The sequence below is a fragment of the Monodon monoceros genome, unplaced genomic scaffold, assembly GCF_005190385.1.
Source record: "Monodon monoceros isolate NGI ecotype Baffin Bay Population unplaced genomic scaffold, NGI_Narwhal_1 Super_Scaffold_13, whole genome shotgun sequence".
Taxonomy (NCBI): Eukaryota; Metazoa; Chordata; class Mammalia; order Artiodactyla; family Monodontidae; genus Monodon; species Monodon monoceros.
Genome location: NW_021703769.1, coordinates 10,880,557 through 10,902,046, shown reverse-complemented (window position 1 = coordinate 10,902,046; position 21,490 = coordinate 10,880,557). Strand labels below are relative to the sequence as shown.

At 53.7% G+C, this 21,490-nt stretch overlaps 1 protein-coding gene across 4 annotated transcripts in view; it reads right to left on the bottom strand.

Annotated features, from left to right (window-relative positions):
• RIPOR3 (RIPOR family member 3) overlaps positions 1 to 21,490 on the bottom strand; it is a 73,687-nt gene that overhangs the window by 24,661 nt on the left and 27,536 nt on the right. For 2 of the 4 annotated variants that reach the window (XM_029219411.1, XM_029219413.1), the window contains exon 2: positions 6,298 to 6,416. The exons of 1 other annotated variant lie outside the window; for it this stretch is intronic. In XM_029219411.1, coding sequence (XP_029075244.1) covers positions 6,298 to 6,416 — 119 coding nt within the window. Of the gene's footprint in view, positions 1 to 6,297; positions 6,417 to 9,395; positions 9,480 to 21,490 lie in introns of all 4 variants that reach the window. One more of the 4 variants, XM_029219412.1, reaches the window with a different exon arrangement.

Sequence of the window (21,490 nt, the reverse complement as noted above, 5' to 3'; positions counted from 1 at the left end):
GCGCAGTGGTTGAGAGTCCGCCTGCCGATGCAGGGGACATGGGTTCGTGCCCTGGTCTGGGAAGATCCCACATGCCGCGGAGCGGCTGGGCCCGTGAGCCATGGCCGCTGAGCCTGCGCGTCCGGAGCCTGTGCTCCACAACGGGAGAGGCCACAACAGTGAGAGGCCCGCGAACCGCAAAAAAAAATAAATAAATAAAAAATAAATTTAAAAAAGAATAATAACACTAACCTGATATGAGAAATTAACTTACAGTGAGAAATACAATCAAGCAGCCCAAATGCCAATGCTGTCTGTTTGTGCTCTTCATCAAGCTCTGTGCAGGCAAAGCAATGTGGGAGGCCAAATCATAGTCCAGTGGTATACCCATGTGTTGGGTACCTGTTGGCTTTGCCTGCCCCACATCCATTCCCCTCCCTCTGTTAATAGCACCTCAATTTCCCTCGGGGGCATCTCCCCAACCCTGCTCTTTATACATATAGTTTGGAGGGAGGTAGCCTGACAAATCACCATACACACACACACACACACACACACACACACGCACACATGCACACGCCCATGCATCCATTCTGAGGCAAACCCATGTCCCAGTACTGGGTTAGTCAACATATTCCACTTCCTTGGAAGAGAACTTCTCCCCCTTCCTTCTTCATCTTCCTCGGATGCACTGAAGAGCCAGCTTCAACCATGTGCACTGGGGCCCCCCACAGGGATGGCCAAGCAACAAGAGAGAAGGGACAGGCCCTGGACAGCCTATGGAGCAGACGGTCCATTGGCTCTACACTATTGTTGGTCCTCAGACCACAGTAGGAGGACCACTTTCTCAGGGGTTCACCATTTCTGCTTCACTCGGGAGACATCCTCCTGCTAGAAACCCAGCTCCGAGTGTCCCTGGATGCCCTTCACAGTCTGCTGCCCTTTTAGGGTCTAAAATCAAGGGCACAGGCTCATTCATTCATTCCAACACTCACAGAGCGGGGCTTTCTCTGAGTCATGGAACATGATGGGAGCCAAGGGGCCAGAGTCCCACCTTCAAGGGTTCACAGTCTGCGGGGAGGGGTGGGGGGCTTGTGGTCTGGAGAGCTGGGCAGGGGGCAAGTGGACACAGCTCCAGCACCTTCGCCAGGCCTGGGAGAAGGGCCACTGGGCCATCGCCAAGCCCTGGTCCCCAAGAGGCCTGGCAGGTGGCTGGGCTGTATTTCCAAGCCAACCAGACGCTGCACATTCCACGCACGGTCACAGGGTCCTGTGGTTGACTCAGTAGAGCTGTCCTGTCCACCCCTGCTGTCGGGCATCAAGCCCCAAACCCCGTGGTTCCCCAAAACATGGATGCACAGCCACATTACAGGCCAACGTGCCAGAAATACAGATCCCAGGGCTTGTCCGGGGATGCTGAGAACTGGGTCCCAAGGATGCTGCATCAAGGAAGGACCTGGAACCCCGCCCTGGAAACCTCAGGGGCCTCACCAAGCTAACAACTCATATCATCTCATGGGACACAAGCTCCTGGTCAGCCGCCCATGTCCAAATTCTAGCCCCAGAGGGCACAGGTATTTAATCTACTGCAGCCTCAGTTTCCTCATCTGTAAAAGGAGGATAATAAGAGGGCCTGCCCCACGGAGTTGTCATGAGATAGTCATTCATTCAACAAATATTTACTGAGCTCCTGTCATACACCAGATGCCATTCTAGGAGCCAGGGGTAGAACAGTGACCAAAACAGACAAAACCCCTGCCCTCGTGAGCTGCCCTGCCAGCTGGGGAGACCGTGGGAAGTGGTAGCAAGCACAGACTCCGGAACCACATGCTGGGGTCTCTATCCGGCTCCCCCAGTTATAAGCTGTGTGACCTTGTGTAAGTTATTGAACCTCTCTGTGCCTTGGTTTTCTCATCCATAAAATGGGGACCAGAGAAAGGGTTGCTGTGAGAGTTACATGAGTTAATAAATGTAAAGAGATTCAAGCAGTTCCCAGGAAAGAGTAAGTGCTATATATGTGCTGAAGTTAATAAGGTAATTTTTAAAAGTACATATCAGTTATATTGTACAACAATTATACTTCAATTTAAAAAATTATATATCAGGGCTTCCCTGGTGGCGCTGTGGTTGGAGTCTGCCTGCCAATGCAGGGGACGTGGGTTCATGCCCCGGTCCGGGAGGATCCCGCATGCCGCGGAGCGGCTGGACCCATGAGCCATGGCCGCTGAGCCTGTGCTCCCGGAGCCTGTGCTCCGCAACAAAGGAGGCCGCAGCAGTGGAAGGCCCGCGTACCGCAAAAAAAAAAAAAATTATATATCAGATAGTGCCTAGTGCCAAGAATAAAAACAAAGGCAGGATAATGAATGTAAAGGGTGAACAGGGAGGGTTCCTCCCATCCGGCGATGCTTGAGTCTGGGTAATGCGCACGCAGCCCTGGGGACTGAGCTCACCCCGGCACCTGCCGTTACTGTTATTCATATATTATATGTCAAGTGACACTTTGCAGAGCCCAGGCAGGGACTGTGCTCCCTCCTCCCCGACCCTCCCGGAGGCCACATCAGCCACCTCTTGGAACACACCCTCCACAAAGTTGCCACCTGCAGGCTGGCAGGGACAGGCAGGGCTGCAGCCTCGAGAGAAGCGGGTTTCAGACAGGCTAGGGTCCCCGGCAGGCGGGCAGACAGGCAGGTGGGGTGGGCGAGCAGCTTGGAGGTGGGGCTGCAGGAGCCCCGCTCACCTGCCAGCTCCCAGAGTCCCACAGTCCCCGGCAGATGCGTGCCCTCGGCTGGATCCCACTTCCATCTACCTGGAAACTTCCTCGCCCTCGCTCTGTGGCTGTGCCTGATAGCACCGGCTCCTGGGGAAGCTCTGAACCCAGTGCTCTTGTCTGAGGTTCAACAGAGCAGGTGTGGTGGCCAGCCCCGCCAGGGACGGTGATGTATGTGCGGTCTCCGGATGGCGAAATCAGGTTTCATGTCTGGCCCAGTGCCACAGCTGCCAGGGCAGGGAGCAACCTCCAGGAGCGGATGTCACAGCAGTTCTGGGAGGACATCCCCCGGCACGCCAGAGGAGCTTCCAGATGGGCACGTGTGACCCACGGGCCCCAGCCCTCACGTGAGGCCGCTGGGCCAGCCCTTCTACCTGGTGTCTTTGGGAGACACTATCGGAGGCCCGCTGTACGGCTGCTGCAGGTGCAGGATCCAGAGGTAGGAGGGGCTGGGGGCGGGGCAATAAATAATAGGACGGACTGGACACGTTTCAGGTGAGGACTCAAAGCTGGGTGTAAGCGCACCTTTCCTCCTGCATCTGGTGGTACTAGACGCCCAGGGATGATGACAAACACGCGCACGGCACTCGCAAAGGTCAAGCTCTGCTCTGGGTGCTTCACGTGTACTAGCCTGTTTCTCCTGATACATGTCTCTGAGGTCTAGCCCTCCTCTCTGCCCCCTTTCTCTAGCCTCCTCTCCTTGAAAATCAAGGGCTGCTGCTTGGTTTTCACACCTACACTTCCCAGCCGTCCCAGTGGAGGAATTCCCAGGTGGTGCGGACCTTGCAGGGTCTCCTGACTCAAGAGGGTCCCTGCCTGAGGGAGGGGAGACCCGGCTGAGGGATGGCAGGAAGGGGTTAAGAGCAGCCCGTGCCTGTCAGTCAGGGCAGAGTGGGACAGTGTCAGGGCCTGGCTCTCTTCTTCATCTGCCCACCTTATTATGTACGGCCTTATGTTATAATATAGTATTATATATTTATTATACGTGGCCTTGTTATAGCAGTCATTCAACCTTAGTGTAAAATTTCCTCACCAGATTACCTCCCCAAGTGAATTCTTTGATTACACAATAAAGAAAAACAAACAACCCTGTCCAGAGTCAAAGGGGCTTCAGGTGCCAGGGCCGGGATAAGGCCTGGGGACACCTAAGCGGAGCCGGGCTCTTCTGCTCTCCTGTCTAAGGTTATTTTTGCCTGACCTGCCCCCACTGCTGAGCACATTGGCAATGTGGCCGGGTTTCAGCCTGGTTGGATTACCTGGGAAATAAGGCCAGAGGTGAGGCCTGAAACCCAATCCAGACCATCCAGCCCCAGAGCCAGGGTCCAGATCCCTGGGAGTTGTACAGAGACAGGAAGTTAAAAATAGATGTGCTGCTTCTCTGCCATCACGGGCAGCTACTTCCTCACCCCTGGACAAGGGGACTACAGACAACCAGGCCCGACGGAGGCCACTCAGGAATCTCAGAACCCGTCCAAGCCAGGCATCCTCCAGTAGTCCCTGCAGGGTTGGGGGAGGGGGGCAGGACGGGGAGCCCCAGGAGGGGTCCAGGACATTTACACCACTGTCCCACAGGCCAGCTGCAGACCCACTTTCTGTCCCTCAAAGCTCATTCCCACCTCAGGGCCTTTGCACCTCTGTCCCCTCCGCCTGGAAGGCTTTCCCACGCCCACACCCTGTCTGCACGTGATGGGCTCCTCTTCTCTCTGCCTTCGCTTAAATGCCTCACTGGGGGCCTCCTCCAAGCCCCCTGCTGCCCTCCTGCCTCCCTGCTTTAACCCCTTCAGGGCACCTGCCACCAGCTGCATCCATCTTGACTGTCACTGGCTTATTGTTTTCCCCGTCCTGAAAGGACGGCGGGGCCTGGGTCTGTCTCCACAGCTCAGGACGGGGCCTGACTGGAGCCAATGCTCCATAAATACTTGTGGAAAGAATTAGGGATTCCTAGGGGTGCTTCCAGGATTTCAGCCCTGAGATGCCACTCCTCCCAGGCACACCTCAGAACTGAGAAGCTGAGCTGCCCTGAGACAAGGCGAGTGAGCTGGGAGGGCCTGACCGCAGGGTCAGCCTCACAGTGATGGGGGGTGGGGCGGGGGGAGGGGAAGGTGGATCTAATGCACAGCTGGGGAGCCTATGGACAGACCACAAGGAGGGCCTGCCGGGCTCGGGTGGTCCGCACCCCCAACCCCCAGGAAGTGGCTTTGAAGCCAAGGCCTGATGAGATTAAGTGGGACCAGGCCAGGTGAAGCGCAGTGGGGAGGGTTCCAGGACGAGGGCAGGGCCTGTGCAAAGGCCTGGAGGACAGAGAGGCCAATGCGGCTAGAGCCCAGGGCTCAGGATGAGGCTGGCCAGCCAGACCCTGCCGCGTGGGGACCGGATTGCGCTCTCAGTGGGACAGGAACCTCCAGAGGGTTTCAGGTAGGGGAACACCAGGATGAGATTTGGTTCTGCGCCCTGCTCTGGCTGAGGGCCCTGCCTGCCCACCACGGCTGTTCAGACTGGCAGCCGTTTGGGGCCCTCAGGATTCCTGGAACCAGGGGACCGGCACGCCTGGGCTGGCAGGGCTGTGACCCCAGGAGCAGAAACGCACCCTCCTCCCAGGCATTACCTGCAGCTGGAGGAGACACATCGCAGATCAGCCGTGAACTTACGTCTGGAGGGTCAGTACTAACCAGGCCTGTCTCTGCCTGTCTCTCCTCCTTGGAAAACTTCCCACAAGCCCCTACTGCGTGCCAGCATGTGCCGACAGCTCACCATGTGTCACCTCACTGTACCCTCATGACAAGCCCATGAGGGAGGGACATTTGTGACCCCATTTCGCAGATGAGGAAACCAGACTCAGAGAGGTGAAGTCACTTGCCCCAGGTCACAGGTGGCCCTACTTCCCATTCTATCAAACAGGAAGAACAGGGCTTCCCTGGCGGCGCAGTGGTTGAGAGTCCGCCTGCCGATGCAGGGGACGTGGGTTCCTGCCCCGGTCTGGGAAGATCCCACATGCCGTGGAGCGGCTGGGGCCGTGAGCCATGGCCGCTGAGCCTGCGCGTCCGGAGCCTGTGCTCCGCAACGGGAGAGGCCACGACAGTGAGAGGCCCGTGTAACGCAAAAAAAAAAAAAAAAAACAAAAAACAGGAGGAACATTCCATCCTAACCTGGCCCCTAGGATACTAAGTTCCAACTCTGAATCAGTCTTGCTGTGTGACCTTGGGTGAGCAGCTCTGCCTCTCTGAGCCTCAGTTTTCTGATCTGCCAAGTGGGCCTGATAAACTCAAGCAGATCAGCTTCTAGGATCAACTGCCAGGAGCATGTAGGGTGACACCTGTTCAGATCTGAAGCAAATTACAGCTTTCTCCCAACACCAAGCGTCTCACTCACAGACACACAGACACAGACATACACAGACACACAGACAGACACAAACACACACTACCCTGCACCGCAGGCCTGGCATGAGAGTGAGCCTCCGGGTCACTGGCGTGGGAGGAGGATGCCCCCGCCGGCCCCCCGATCCCTGGCCCTCAAACAAGCCTCCCACACACAGCCCGGGCAGAACTTACGCGATCCTCCGGCTCTGGGCACTGCTGAAGCCGGCAAAGGAGGCGCTCCGGCCCATGACCCCCACAGCCCTTGTGTCCCCAGAGGACAGGAACCGCACCCTCACCGACATGGCTGTCACCTGCAGGGAGAGGGCAGGACAGTCAGCCTCGAACTGGCACCCGGTGAGTGCTGACCGCAGGCTGGCTACCCTCCACCGTGGCCCCCAAGGGTCCTACAGCAGCCCCAGAGAGGGGGCGGCTGGTGCTGCCCCCAGCTCACAGATGAGAAAACTGAGGCTCAGTGAGGTCAGGGAGCTTGGGGCGGGGGGCAGGAGCAAGATTCGAACCCAGGTCTCTGCACCCTGTGCTTGGGTCCTTGATGCCTGTGCAATGCAGGGGGCACCCAGCAACTCGTAAACCAGCTCCTCTCACCTCCCCTCAGCTACTCCTCTCTGCCAGTAACCCTGACCCCCCTCCACAAACCCCCACTGAGCACCTCCTGTGAGCCAGATGCTGAGTAAGGCAGGCCAAGCCCTTGCCCTCCAGGGCTCCAAGTCCAGCAGGGGGCTGATGGGCCACCATTACGGTAGGGAGTCCATAGCGAAATGATGGGGGTACCAGACCCACCCATGGAGGAGGCGACCAAGAGCTGAGAAGGAAAGGCGAGGAGGGAAGAAGGGGAAGGGGAGGGGAGGGAAAGGTATCTGAAGCAGAGGGAACGGCATGAGCAAAGGTCTGGAGGCGCAGAGGACAAGGTGTAATCCAGAAATGGAAAGAAGTCCAGGGGGGTGGGGTGTGGCTCCAGGTGAGGTTGGAGAGGCCAGCAGAGCACACGTCAGGGCGGCCTCGGTGGCCCCAGGAGGGACTTTGGCCTTGCAATTGGCTAAGGGTAACTGGGAGCCATGGGAGGTTTTGAGCAGGGGGTGAGTCAGCCCAGTTCACATGAGGCCAGGCTGCTGGCATCAAAGGCTTCCAGAAGCCACAGATCCATTACCCCATCTCTGACCCAGGTTGCAGGGAGGCCAGCCTAGAACCCTGGCTGTCTTTACGTTTTTCCAAACCATCTCGAGATTGGAAAAATGCCACCACATCCTTTGGGAATATCGTCCAGTGTCTTCCAACACAACAGGAAAGTTCTCCCCCATATCTAACCTAAATCTCTGCTGCTACAGTTTTATACCTCAGCCCTCAGCCAGGGTGGCGTCAGTGCAAGGATTCCGGGGACCCCACTGCCCTGAGAAAGCTCCACTCCGCCAACTCCCTCCTATTCCCGCTCGGTAGGGCCCCTGCTTCCCACATCCCCTCCACCCAGTGGCTGAGCCCAGACTCCACACCTTTGCCCACCCTGGGGCCTCTGCCTGGAATAACGTTCCCTTTGCAGCCACGTCTATCCAGTGTCTAGTCCTGCATTTTGTTTGTAGTCAGCTCCCACCACAAGCTCCAGAGCCCTCACTCTGAACCCCCTGGCAGATCTGCGTGACCCCCACAAGCTTCCTCCTCCTCCGATACCTCCCGCAGCCCAGAGTCCCACACGTGCTGTGCATAGGTGAGCTCTGGAAGCAACAAAGCCAGACCTGGGCTCAAACCCCAGCTGCAGCTGTGCTGCTCACCGGCTCTGGGCCTCGGTGATCACATCTGTAAAATGGAGATTCAGAAAAGGACCAAGGACACAATGTGCTGACAACACATGATGTGAAATAGACACCAGAAAGAGCTGGTTGTCTGTGTGCCATCGGCTGACCAAGACCCCAGCCTGGAGACCCCAGCTGCTGGGGCAGATGAGCCGAGGAGCGACCTCTGGCCCCGACGGAGGAAGTGGCGAGCGTCTGCGGAGCACCCACTGAGTGGAGCCCCAGTGCCAAGGACTGTCCCGTGCAATAGGTCCGTGAACAGCAGCCTGGTGTACGGATGGGGAAATTGACGCAGTCTGGCAGTGGAGACATCACTTACTGAGTGCTCATAATTAGGCCAGCTGTCCACTACGTGCCTTATGTAAATTATCTTAGTAGAGCCACACAACCCCCTGAGGTGTAGGAGCTGTTGCGAACCTAATTCAATAGATGAGGAAACTGAGGCTCAGAGAGGTAACAAGACGAGCTCAGGGACCCAGCTAGGAAGCGGCAGAGCCAGGCTGAGAACCCAAGTGTGACTGATGCCGAGCCAGCGCTTCTCAGGTACGTGGGCAGGCATCCCGCGCTCTGGGGGTTCGCCCCAGCCCCACGGGAGGACCCTCACGCCCCCACAGTCCCTACCTGGGCTGTGCTGCTGCCAGCTTGGAGCAGCTCACAAGAGTCGACGGTTAAATTTTCAGAAATGTTGGTAGCTTGAAATCAGCCATGACAGAATTAAGTACAGCGTGGAAATGGGCAAGTGCTACAAATTAGGTTTTGAGGTGTTTTTGTTTGTTTGTTTTTCTGCCTGTTGTTAAACTTTTATCAGCATACCACTGCCCCCACCCCTATCAGCACAGGCTCTGGGTGGCACTGGAAGGTTCTCAAACTGCTAAACATGCCCTCCCTCCATCCTAGCCAGGATGAGCAAGGGCACAGGAGGGAGCAGGCAGGGAGATCCCCAAGGTCAGCGGGTGGGACGTGGACTCTGGAGGCAGCCCCGGGGGGCTGGGGACCGGAACGCCCTCCCTCCACCTTCTCTCTCCACATCCCCACCACCCTCCCTCCCAGGCCTTCTGGGTCGTTCTTCCAGCCTCCCCCAGGTCCTCCACTTCAAGATAAGGGAGAAAGACGATCGCTAAACAGTTCCTCTGCATGCAGTTTGCTAGAACAAACCCAACCATCTGCCTGCCCAGCGTTAGGAAAGGAGGATCGAGGAGGAGAACTAAGGTTCAGTGCAGACCCATGCAATGTGCCAGCACCTGGCTGTAGGTTGATTACTCACAACAGGGCCATGAAGTTCAATGACCCCACTTTTCATATGAGGAAAGAGCCTCTAAGAGGTGAAGAGGCTGGCTCAGGGAGCCACGTTTTCCAGTGTGAGGTCTGGCTGTCACGTGGGGATTGGCCTCCTGGCTAGAACCTCCCAGCTCCTCTTCCAGCCCAGATGTCACCTCCCCCAGGAAGCCTTCCTGGACCTCCCCCCAATCCCTGCCTCACTTTACTTACAGTGGATGGTGAATGGTGACTTGTCTGCCTCCCCGACTAGACAGAGAGTTCCCTGCAGGTGGGGCTGGGGGCGTTCTCCAGGGCCTGAAAGAGTCACAGCACATCTTTATGGGACCAGAGGACAAGAATTGAAGGGCTGGGGCTGCTTCCCCCACTTCAGCAGGCGGTGCAGCCCAAGGCGCAGTCAGTGGAAGAACAGGATAAAGATAAGAACTCCCACTATGTGCTGGACTCCAAGGCAGGGGTGGACAAATGACTTCGGTAAAGGGCCAGAGAGTGAATTTTTTTGGCTTTGCAGGCCTTATGGTCTTTGTCGCAGCTACTCAACTCTACCGTTTTAGAGCAAAAGCAGCCACAGATAATGTGCAAATGAATGAGCCTGGGTTTGTTCCACTAAAACGTTACTTACAAGAGCAGCAGGTACTGATGGATGACCCCTGGGTGGCCAGCACTCCTTCTGCTACCTGCTCTAAAGGCTTAAAATCTCATCTAATACTCCCAACACTACATGAGGCAAATATTATTATTATGCTTCCCATTTTGCAGATAAAGAAACTGAGACTCAGAGAGGAGGGGAAATGACTCAACCAAGGTCACACAGGTCGGAACTGCCAGAGCTGGGATTTGAACCTGGGCACGATGGGCTCCAAAGCCCAGCTACTTCATGCTAGGATGCACCTGCTTCCGCAGGGGCTGTGCTGAGGACACTACGCCCCCTCCGCTGCCATGAGCCTGAGCAGGAGGGAGGGGGCCCCAGAATGGAAGCAGGTTCATGACCCAGACCTGCCAAGCTAGAAATGTAGCACTGGGGATGGCTGAGAAACATCAAGCCCCATCCCCTGCAGGCTTCAGGGTGTGGGAGCCCAGGTCCCTTTGGACCAGCGTCAGATCCCAGCAGCGCCTCTCCGGGCCGATCCCTGGTGGGGCTGATCCTTTGAAGTTGACCCTTGTGATCTCACCCAGCGGGCTGCAAAACGATCCCCTCTCTGGTGGACTGGGCATGAGATGGCCGGGCTGAGACCCCTGGAATCCCAGGAGCCTTCAGTGGGCTCCTGACAAGTCTCAACGGATGTTTGTCACCTTTAACCAAGGGTCATACTCTTAATGTTTAGTTGTTGACACAACAGCGGCACTGACCACTCCGAACAGAGGCTGGGCACCTTGGAGACCCCACTCCTCCCCCAAGACCATCCCCCCTCCCCCTCCCCCTGCCGGCATTACCCTTTAGCGGCTGGACTGTAGGCAGGTCGGGCAGCCCTGGGCAGCCGACACTCTGCAGGGCATGAGAGGCAGGCCAGGGACCTCACTGGGCCCCTGGGCAGAGGAGAGAATCACAGAAATCATGCGGGTCCCAAACCTTCGGTGGCAGGCAGGACTGCCTCTTCCCCGCGTGTCCCTCGCTGCCTCTCTGTGGCACCCGGACAGTACCTGATGCTTGGATCCAGCTGGGGAGCTCAGGGCAGGCGGGCCAGCTGAAGGGGCTCCTTACCCAGCAGCTGCTCCCCAGACACTGAAGGGGCCGTCCTGGGCCTCTTCCCCCAAGGTGCAGCCAGAGGGAGCCGGAGCCTGTTCTGCTAAATCTGTCCTGCTCGGTGCTGCCCAAAGCTGCCCACCGGCCACAGGGAACCTGCAATTTCACCTCATTTGGAAGTGATGCTTCTAAATTTAACGGCGTGGGCTCTCAGGGCTGGGCAGCGTTTATGCCTGAGTCCCTCACTTAGGGCTGTTTTATATCCGTTCAAATGCCAGCCAGGGATTAGTTTCCTTATAGGAGTTTCCAAAATAGCCCTTTGGTTTAGCACGAAAGGAAATGGCAGAACAGCCCAGGATGAGGAATGTGAGTTTATACATAAGAGGGAAGGGCGTCCTGAGAAGGCTTCTCTGGGAACCAGACTGTCTGCACCAGATGGAGTCCAACTCCCTCATCTTACTGATGGCCAGACCCAGTCCAGAGGGGCCAGACGACCTGCCCAGCTCACCCAGAGGTGAATGGAGTCAGAAGAATCCAAACTCCCTGTGCCTGCCAAAACGCAGTCCCCTGCTCCTCCGCTGGAGCCCACTTAAAATCCCGTAGCTGACCCACGCAGGACGGACGCCTTCCATCAGCTTCCACGCCTGCCGGCTTGGGGTCCCCTCTCCCTGCTGGGCGCCTCCTAAGCCAGGTTGTATGGGGCCGGGAAGACGTGCCCGGGGAAACAGGAGAATACGGTTCCAGCCGCATGTGATCTAGAACAAGTTCCCTCCCCTCTGAACCTCTGTCTCCCAGTCTGTAAAATGGGAGGATTGGGCTAGAACTCAGGCTTCCCTCAAGCACAGCACACGCTGGGCCAAGTGAGGGATGCCCAGTGGCCTCCAGGCGTCACTCGGTGGGAGGGTTCTCTTAGTCTTTAGTCTTTTAGTCTTTAGTCGTCTTTTCATCCTGGCTCCGCGACTCTCTGTCACTTGCCACCCTTCCTGTTCAACAGAGCACAGAGCTGGCCCGGGCACAGAGCCAGGGGTGGGCAGAGGAGGAGCTTGAATGCAGTCAGGTTGTTTTGTTTTGTTGAATTTCATTTAAGGTAACCTTCCATTTAGAGCAAGCTCTCTTCTGTATGACTTAAAGTGTTTTTTTAAATAGCATGTTTAAATGAAGACAGTACGGATTTGAAGAACACTTGGTTTAAATAGAGCAAGTAGGCACCCACCTGCCTGGCAGCCCACATTCCTGGGTCCTGCCACCAGCTCTCAGGGGCCACCGTGGAAGTGGCAGCTGGAGCCAGTGGCACCTGGAGACCCCAGGGGTGTCTCCGCAGGTGGCCAGCTGGCCTCAAAGAGACAGATGGGCTGATGGCTCCGGCTTCTGGTATAAGAGAAGAGCAAGCAGCTCCTTGGGGAGCCCCAACTGTGCCCCCAGAGTCCACTGTCCCGCAGCTGCAGGGCAAATGGAAACTTCCTGATGGCCAGATTCAAGACCAGGCACGGAGTCAGAATCCGGGATCCAAGAGGGCCCTTGCCTCAGTGTATCATGCAGTACACAGCCCGCTGTGTTCTTCCTGCCCAGGGCAGGCCTGGGAGGAGTTCCTGTCCTGCACCAACTCTGGCCTGTAGGCTCGTCAAGGACCAGTCACAGGAGAGGATGGGCAGGCCCTCTCATTGGACTTCACAGCACACCTGTGCCCATTTCACAGATGGGAACACTGAGGGTGCAGCCACAAATGGCCAAGTGCAAGGGACAGGTTAGATAACCCATACAAAAGAAATTTGTGCGGCCGTTAGGAATATGATTTTGAGGAATAGTGACGGGAAAATGTTTGAGGTAAGATGTGAGTAAACCAGAGCAAGATGTAAACTGTATACAGCATGTTTTATTTTTGAAACAGTACCTTACGAATGTGCTACAATGGACATGTATTCCCTCAAATTAAGAAAAAAACGTTAATTTGAAGAAAATCGAGAGATTGACTAAGCTGTCGTCAGTCGCACAGTAATCAAGCTGCCAAGCTGACCGTGTCTCCTCCAACCTAGAGAACGTTGCTTCTCAGGATGAACCTGGGATCAAAGGACAAACTTGCCTCTTTAAAAAAAAGAAAAAAAAAATTTTTAAAGGTCCACAGATATCATCTGTACTCCCAGCTAACTCCACTGGGTTTTATGAGGCAAAAATGACTCATGAATTTCTGTGAAATATCCAGAGAGTGTTCTAATTTAAATGGCCCCTGACCACCACCGACACACTCCCATTGGCGGGTCGACCAGGGGTCACCTGGAAGAGACAGCAACTCTTGGGGGAAGGAGCCTCCTGAGGCCGCCACGGGCCAAGGAGTGGGTGTGGGTGTGGGGAGGGGAGACAGGAAGCTGGAGCTGCCCAGAGATGGGGGGAGGTGATGAAGCTGAGCCTCTGGAAGCACCACTCTCACTCTGGTCTGCTTAGGACCAGCAATAAAAATGGGGTCAGGCAGGAGGGATCGGGCATCTCCCCACAGCACCCCTCTGAGGTGGGCACTGTTACCACCCCCATTTTACGGACCGGGAAACTGAGGCTGGTAGAACTGAAATGGCCTGAAGTAACACGTGGCAGCACTAGGTCTTCAATAACTCGCCTTAAAATGCTTATGTGCGGGCAGCGTGGCCCAAGTGTGCGTAGACCTAGCCCACATCCTAGGGGTGAGTAGGTGTTGCGTGGAGGGCACTAACGTGGGTCCCCACTCCAGAAGCAGCTATGGGAGGGTCTATACCTCAGCACTGCTGACATTTGGGGTCATTCTTCACTGTGGAGGTTGTCCTGCGTATTTAGCAGCTACCCTCCCACCCCTTGATGCCAGGAGCTCTCCACCCTCCAGTTGTGACAACCAAGACTGTCTGCAGACACGGTACTGTCCCCCAGGGGCGGGGGCTGGGTGCAGAATGGTGGCCGATGGGAAGGACCGGGTTAAAGGTTAAAGGCAGCTTGTCAGATCTGCACGAGAGGGCTGGTGAATTAACGTGCTGGGTGTCAGGAACGATTTCTCACAGGTGAAAGGAGTAGTGTTGTAGATACTCTATTCCGTTGGCTACGAATGTTGTTCGGGCTCCGTCTCCTGACATGAATAGGGTGTGGGAACCTGGGGGCCCCGGCAGCCCAACATATTCAGAAGGGGCCCTGGGCCTACAGCTCCCACTGGGCCTCTGCCACCCCCATCCTTCACACGCACGTGTGCACACACGCACACACGCCAGGGTATGGATGAAAGCCTGGAGGCCTGAGCGTGAGGCCTTGAGCTTGGAGTAGAGGTTGACCTCCTCCTTGGGGGGTGTTTGCTGTAACGTCAGAGTTCTGCGTGAGACCTGCCTTGATCGTAACCCCCTACCTGGAGGCCAGAAGAGACCCAAAGGCTACCTACCTTTTTAATCCCAAAGACCCTGACTGCCGATGAACGCACACGCGGGTTTGGGGCAGCTCAACACAGGCAGGGTTTGGATTCAAACCCAGGCAGGCAGAACTCTGCTGGCCACGCGGGCCAACCAGTCCACCCTGGATGAACCGCCTGGAATTCTCGGTAATCCTGGGGACACAGACCTTCCCCCTGCCACACAGCTGGACATCAGAGCCCAGGAGTCTCTCTCCAAACCAGCCAAAAGGACTGGGAAAGAATTCTGTTCCTGACTGCTGTCTGTGGAACAAGTTAGGGCCAACTTCTCCACTAGGGATGGGGGCACAGTGCACAGGCCCCATGAAAACATGAGGATTACTTTTAAAATCAGAAGACTACAAAATGAAATTTTAGGTCAAAGAGAATGTTTTATTATATAATGTAAAATTATATTATTTATATATACTAATAGAATGTATTTTATTTTATAATACATCCATCTTTATACCAGTCACAATATCCTATACTATTTAATATTTTTTATGCAGGAATTGTCCCCGGATGGCCAAGGTGCTGGGGGTGGGGTGGGGATGGCACGAAAGTCATCACGTGGCCCTGCCCTTGGCCCTCTCCTAGCCCCGCCTCCAATATGTCTGCCTCTAGATCAATCCTTCCACCTCCTGCCCTGCCCTCGGGCTCTCTATCCAGCTCCCTCCCACACAAGTCTTTATTATGCAAATCAGATTCACCCTTCCTTCCTGTCTCCCCCTTTCTCAGTTTTATCTCCCCCTTCCCTACTCCCAAGTCCACTGGGCCTGACTCCCCAAGATGGAAGAGCTAAGAGAGCCAGGCCGGACCTTGCACTTGACCCAAATCAGCTCATTTGACCCTCAGTGAAATGTAGTGCTGCAGGTTTCACTCCATCCCATTCTGGTTTTGGGGTCTAATGAATTTGAGTTTTGGCTTCTGGCCTGTGCTATCAACCGCAGATCTCAACTTCCAGTTCTCTAAAATGGACTCAGTGGTTCCTAGGTAGAAGTTATGCTTGGACATGATTCCTAGTGAGCTCATGCATGCTTCCATATGTACATTATCCTTAGAGCCTTCTTTTCTGGAACTTACAAATTCATATTCCTTTGTACAGTTACCTAGTTTTTGGGTTTTTTTTTCTGTAGTCTGCATTGCGTGGTATGTGGGATCTCAGTCCAGAGATTAAACCCGGGCCCCCTGCATTGGGAGTGCAGAGTCTGTTTTTAACCACTGGACCACCAGGGAAGTCCCCAGTTATCCACCTTGATCTCATTGATTTATAGGGGCTATTTATAAATCCTGGATTGGTGATCTTTTCTTAATTTTCTCCCAGCCCTTCACTTACCTTTTACCTTGCTCTTAATGAGGTGTGCGTGCGTGCGTGTGAGTGTGTGTAACAGAAGCTCCAAATATTTACGTGTCTGGATCTGTGAACATTCCTTCTATGCTTTAGAGTTTAGAACCTGCTTTTTCCACCTCGAAAATTGTTTCAGATCTGTGGACCACTGAAGTGTAGTTCCCTGGGTGAGAATTTTGTCTTGCTGGCAGCCGGGCTGTAAGACCCTCAAGGGCATCGCTCTCCCCCTCCTTGGTCAAGAGACTTCACTCTGCACCGTGCTTCTCAGAAACACCCGGAATCTGTCCCCTTTTTCCACCCCTACCCCAGGACCAAGCCCCATCACCTCTCGGGTCTCCACTGGTCTCCCCGCCTCCACTTGCCCTGAAAACTGGAGTGAGCTTTTAAAAATGTCCATCTGTTTCTTATACCCCACCCCAGATTCGGGGCTTCTGGGAACTCTTAGTATTAAAATCTCACCCCCGCACCACACCCACAAGGTCCAGAAGGAGGTGGTGCCTAAGGATGGAACCCAGACAGGGACAACGGAGCGCTCCCTGCCCACTGCCCAGGAAGGCAAGAGCCCCCTTCTCACCCCTCAAACATTAATCACAACCAGGTCTTGTCATGGTAAAGGCAGGGCCAGGGGCTTGGGGGACCAGGGGCTGGAAGGTGGGAGGGATTGCAAAGCCTTTACATAATCCATCCTATTTCCACTCTCACCCCATTTACAGCTGAAGTACCCAGACCCTGAACCCTGATGAAGATCCGTAGCCCAGCAGTGCTGAGTCAACCTCCTGGAATGCCCGAGGCTCCCCAGCCAGCAGGCCCTGGGACTCCTGCACAGGCATGTGGGCCAGTGGAGTGGGACTGTTTGCTAATAGAGGCTGTTAACAGCACGAGAAATGGTCAAGGGGTCAACAAGAGATGAGCCATCTGGTTGTCCCAAGGTAAACAATTTACAAGAGAAAAGTCAGGCCAGCTTGCCGTTCTGCTTTTTCTTTTGACAGTGCGGATGTGCAGTGTCCTTTTCCCCTTGGTGCCGACGGGAAAGACAGAGGCTGTCCCAGGCACCCTGGCCTCAGCTCCAGTGCCTCCCAGGAGGGGCAAAAAGGCAGGAAAAGTCGGATTTTTTTTCCACACCTTTTCTTGCCCCATTCTCAGGACTGAGTGATTTCACACCAACTGGTTAATCCACATTGTAAGGAAGGTAGGTTTCATCCCAAAGAAACAGACTTATTTTCAAGCACCCAAAGCCTTGAACTTAGAGAATCTTCAGCCTGAAATTTATTTCCTGTTGGAAGAAGACCCCTACTGGTCTCCCCAGGGATTGCAGCCCTGCTCTACCAACCGCTACAAATGCCCACCCGAAAGTGAGAGAGGGTCTCCGTTCTTGCCATTCAGAGTGAAGCCAGTGGATTCCCAAGCATGCGGAATACACATGTGGCTTAATAGCCTGAAATAAACAGATTGTGCTGAAATTATAATCCTGGAGTTTCCAAAAGTGTTGCAAAACATTCCAGGCAGACACTGGAGTTAGTATACTACAAGCTGTTTATCAATTAATTCCTTCTTTGCCAAACATTCTTACTTGGGTCTACGGGGAGATGATTTTGGTGGGAGTGAATCTCTGATTTTGTAATGAAAATCACCAGGGAAAAAGGCTTGCTTTACAGAGGCTCATGTTACAGAAAATGTGGCTGTAACAGGTAGTTCCCATAAGAACATAGCTAGTACTAACTTTTGAGCTCATGTAATAAAGAAAAGTGACATCTGGGGACTAGGATTTGGGGTCTCTGCACTAACCTGTGAGATACAGAGCCACACATTCACATGGAGGAGGATGAGTACAAGTCTTGGTGTCAAAAATCTTGTTCAAGTCCAGCCTTTGCCTCCTTCTAACTATGTGACTTGGATAAGTCACAAACTCTGAGCCTCAGTTTTCTCATCTACAAAATAGAAACCATTGCAATTAGTTACCTTACTTTACAGTTTCCAGGATGTGGGGTTTTCTTCTCCTTGTTAAGAGGAAAAACCAAACCGTAATTTATGGCCTTTCCTACAGCTTTGTGCTGCTAAGGTTAGAGACCTGAGGTAGTATCTTAGTTTTCTGTGGCTGCCATAATAAAGTACCATTTAAACAACAGAAATGTATCGTCTCACAGTTCTGGAGGTTAGAAGTCCAAAGTCAAGGTGTCGGCAGGACCATGTTCCCTCTAAAGCCTCTAGGAAAGAGTCCTTCCCTATCCTTCCCTGGTGGCACAGTGGTCAAGAATCCGCCTGCCAATGCAGGGGACACGGGTTCGAGCCGCGGTCCGGGAAGATCCCACATGCCGCGGAGCAAGTAAGCCTGTCCACCACAACTACTGAGCCTGCGCTCTAGAGCCCGAGAGCCACAACTACTGAGCCCGTGGGCCACAACTACTGAAGCCCGCGAGCCTAGAGTCTGTGCTCCCCAACAAAGAGAAGCCACCGCAATGAGAAGCCCGTGCACCGCACCTAGAGGAAGCCCGCGTGCAGTAACGAGGACCCAACACAGCCAAAAATAAATAAATTAAATAAATAAATATATTAAAAATAAGAGTCCTTCCTTGCCTCTTCCAGCTTCTGGTGGTGGCCCTTAATCCCTGGCCTTCCTTGGCTTTCGGCTGCATTGCTCCAATCTCTGCCTCAAGGGCCACATGGCCTTCTGAGCATTCTGTCTTCACCAGGCATTTCTCTCTAGTTATAAAGACACCATCATTGGATAAAGGCCCACCCAGAAGACCTCCTCTAAACTTGATTACATCTGCAAAGACCCTATTTCCAAACAAGATCACCTTCGCAGGTACAAGGGGGTAGGAATTCAGCATATCTTTTGCAGGGGGACACAATCCAACCCATAGCAGGTCGAAAACACTTTGTTTAGCCCGGCAGCTTAATGAGCTTTGGGATGTGCTAAGGTGGGGTCCAGGCATTGGTGGGGTGGGGGAAGAGATGCTGGACTGTTACCTGTAAGAAGGCACTGACATGTGTGTGTTGATGATTGACAGCTGGAGACAGGGAAGGCTATGGGGGAGGGGAGGGGAGAACAGAACATAGGACATTTTCCAGGCAATGGGATTTTAGGATGGTGATTCCAGACTTTACTTCCAAGTGTGCTACCCCTGGTTTCCCATTACCCCAAATTCTATGGACTTTCTTCCCAAGAGCTCCCTGTTTGCCTTTTTCTAGCCCACTGCCTTCAGTCTGCTGGGACTGGCCCAGAGCCCCACCATCCCCTCACTATGGAGAGGACAAGAACCTCGCCAGGCTAAGCAGACACAGCCTCCCTGGGAAGGGAAACTGGAGTCGAAGGACAGGAGACAGAACATGTTGGATTTCGTTCATTCTGGCTTCGGTGAGTCCCTGACTGCAGTGTCTATCATGAGACCGTCTTGGGTTCCTGAGCCCCTAGTTCAGGCCATTTCCAGTCCTGTTTTTCTGGATCCTTTCAGTGACCCCCACTCCCCATGACCTTCCAGGAGACCCCCTCAGCTTAAATTAGGCAGATTCTTTTGCACTGGCTCACCACAGACCTCTCCAAAGGCCGCTCTCCCAGCAGCCTTGTGTCAGCAAAACTTTAGGAAAAATGAAAGAATTGGAGCAGCATCCAGCATGGAATAAAAGGGAAAAAGACGATTTTTTGTCTTTTTTTTTTTTTTCACATACCAAAACCCAGATATTTAATCAGGTAAACAAAACTATTCTAAATACACTTTTATTTTTTGATAAATATTGATTTATAATAATCCTAAGCATTTTTTTCATCTTAAAAAATAACATCCAAAAACTTCAAATGAACTGTATTTTAGGATCAGCTTGTCTTTATCTTGAAGGTTGGTTTTTAACCACCTTTGCATCCAGGGGTCCATTATCAGAACACAGCATAGGGCTCTGTCCCTTAAGCATGTCCACATCACTGACTGACAGACCTACTTCCAGCCAAACAGGCTCTTTCCCCTGTACTCTCAGTGTGGCTGTTGCCTGCCCCAGGCCTGTGAAACTCCCTAGGACTGTCTTTTCCTCTGGGAGGGTCAGACTCACCTCTGATTAGGGATACTTCAAAATGATGGTGTCAAAAGGAAAAACAGAAGTGGCTTTTAATTCTTGAGCTGTTAACACTGCTCAGGAAAATGCTTTCTGAGGGAAATGAACACAGCTTTGCGTATTTTGTTCTCCTAAAAATAATAGTGAACAGAATTGTGCTCTTGGTAATCTGATGCAGATTTGAGTTTGTGCCTTGAATTCTTTCCAGTGAATCCAATCACCTTAGGCCTGCAATTTTCTATAGATCTGACAAACAGATATTCCAATCTCCCAAACTCCTTGGTTTACAATAGTTCTACCTACCCCGTAAAGCCCTATTGGCCTTCTAACAATGATGACTGTTAACTGTCCCTCATCCTCCTCGAGCTGCAAAGCTGGCTCTTTCCTTTTTAAAATTGCATCCAGCATTTTAGGAGAAGAATGAAATATTTTTTAAAAATTAACATATATCAGCACAAAGCTATCTAGAAATGTTAAGACCCTCGAGAATCCTTGGGGATAGTGTGTGGGGGGCAGGGATTTCCCACTGGGGTCTTGGGCTCTGGTTAATATTAAGGGGAGGGGTACCCCACAAGAAGCCTGGCAGATGTAGGCACCCAGGGGCTGCCGCTCAGGGCACCCACATGAGTCCTGTGCCTGGCGCATGGAGACGAGGAGCAACGGTGAGCACCGCTTGACACGTGGCCCTCTGGACAGCGTGGCCCCCTCTCTTTCAGCCAGAGCACCGCAGCCTCAGCCAGACGCCCTCCCTGGTCATGGGGTTCTTCCTGCACACATGCTGTTTTGATTCTGTGCCCCTCAGTCTTTACTCGTTTTCCTGCCTAATGAGGTGAGCTTCACCCAGCCCAGCAACAGTTCCTGTAAACGCTGGAGCTTCTATGACCCAACGTGGTGAGTTTGCAGGGAAGCACTCCCCGAGGGCTGGGCTGGCTGGAAGGAGATGCTTCGCCCTTTCCAAGAACGGTAATGAGGTCTGAGGGTTCTGATGGCAGGCAGGGGTGCTGTGGGCTCCAAGAGCCCTGAGCTGGCTTGGGGTCAGAAGATTTGGGCTCCAGCCCCAGACACGCTAACTAGGCGTCTGTCTCTCTCCTGGGTAAAACGGGGATAATGCTCATACCTCACGGCATCGCTGTTGGGCTCCAACTGGATTACAGATGTAGAGTAAGTCTGGAAACCATGATGCTCTGAGCAAGTGAAAGGAAGTATCACCGTTCCTGTGGCCATTACTATTATTATTATTAGAACCTAAGATCTTCCGTGGCCAAAGGAATATCACGATGACCCCCAGGACCTTTGACCTTGCATGAAATCCTCTCCCCTTTGAGTGTGGGTGGAACCCGTGAATATCAGGACATATGACTCCTGTGAGTAGGTCACCTTTTATGGCAAAAGGGAGATTATCCTGCCCAGGCCTGACCTACTCAGGAGACCCCTGAAACAGGACCGGCTCTTCCAGGCAGAAGAGGTTTAAAGCATGAGAGGGACTCAGTGTGAGAGAGTCTCCATTGCTGGCTTTGAAGATGGGAGGGGACCACGTGGCCAGGAAATCGGAAGCCTCTAGAAGCTGAAAGTGGCCCCGGCTGACAGCGAGTAAGGAAGCGGGACTTCAGTCCTACAACCACGTGAAACTGAATGATGCCAACAAGAGTGGTCTTGCAAGTGGCTTTGTCTCCAGACCCTCCACACAAGAACTCGGTCTACCCAGTCTCTTAGACACCAACTTCCGTCCTCCAGAGCTGCAAGACCTCCCTCACAGCCCAGAACGTCAGTTTGCTCATCTGTGAAATGGGGATGGAAATTAAATGCACGTAAAGCATCAGACTACGTCATAA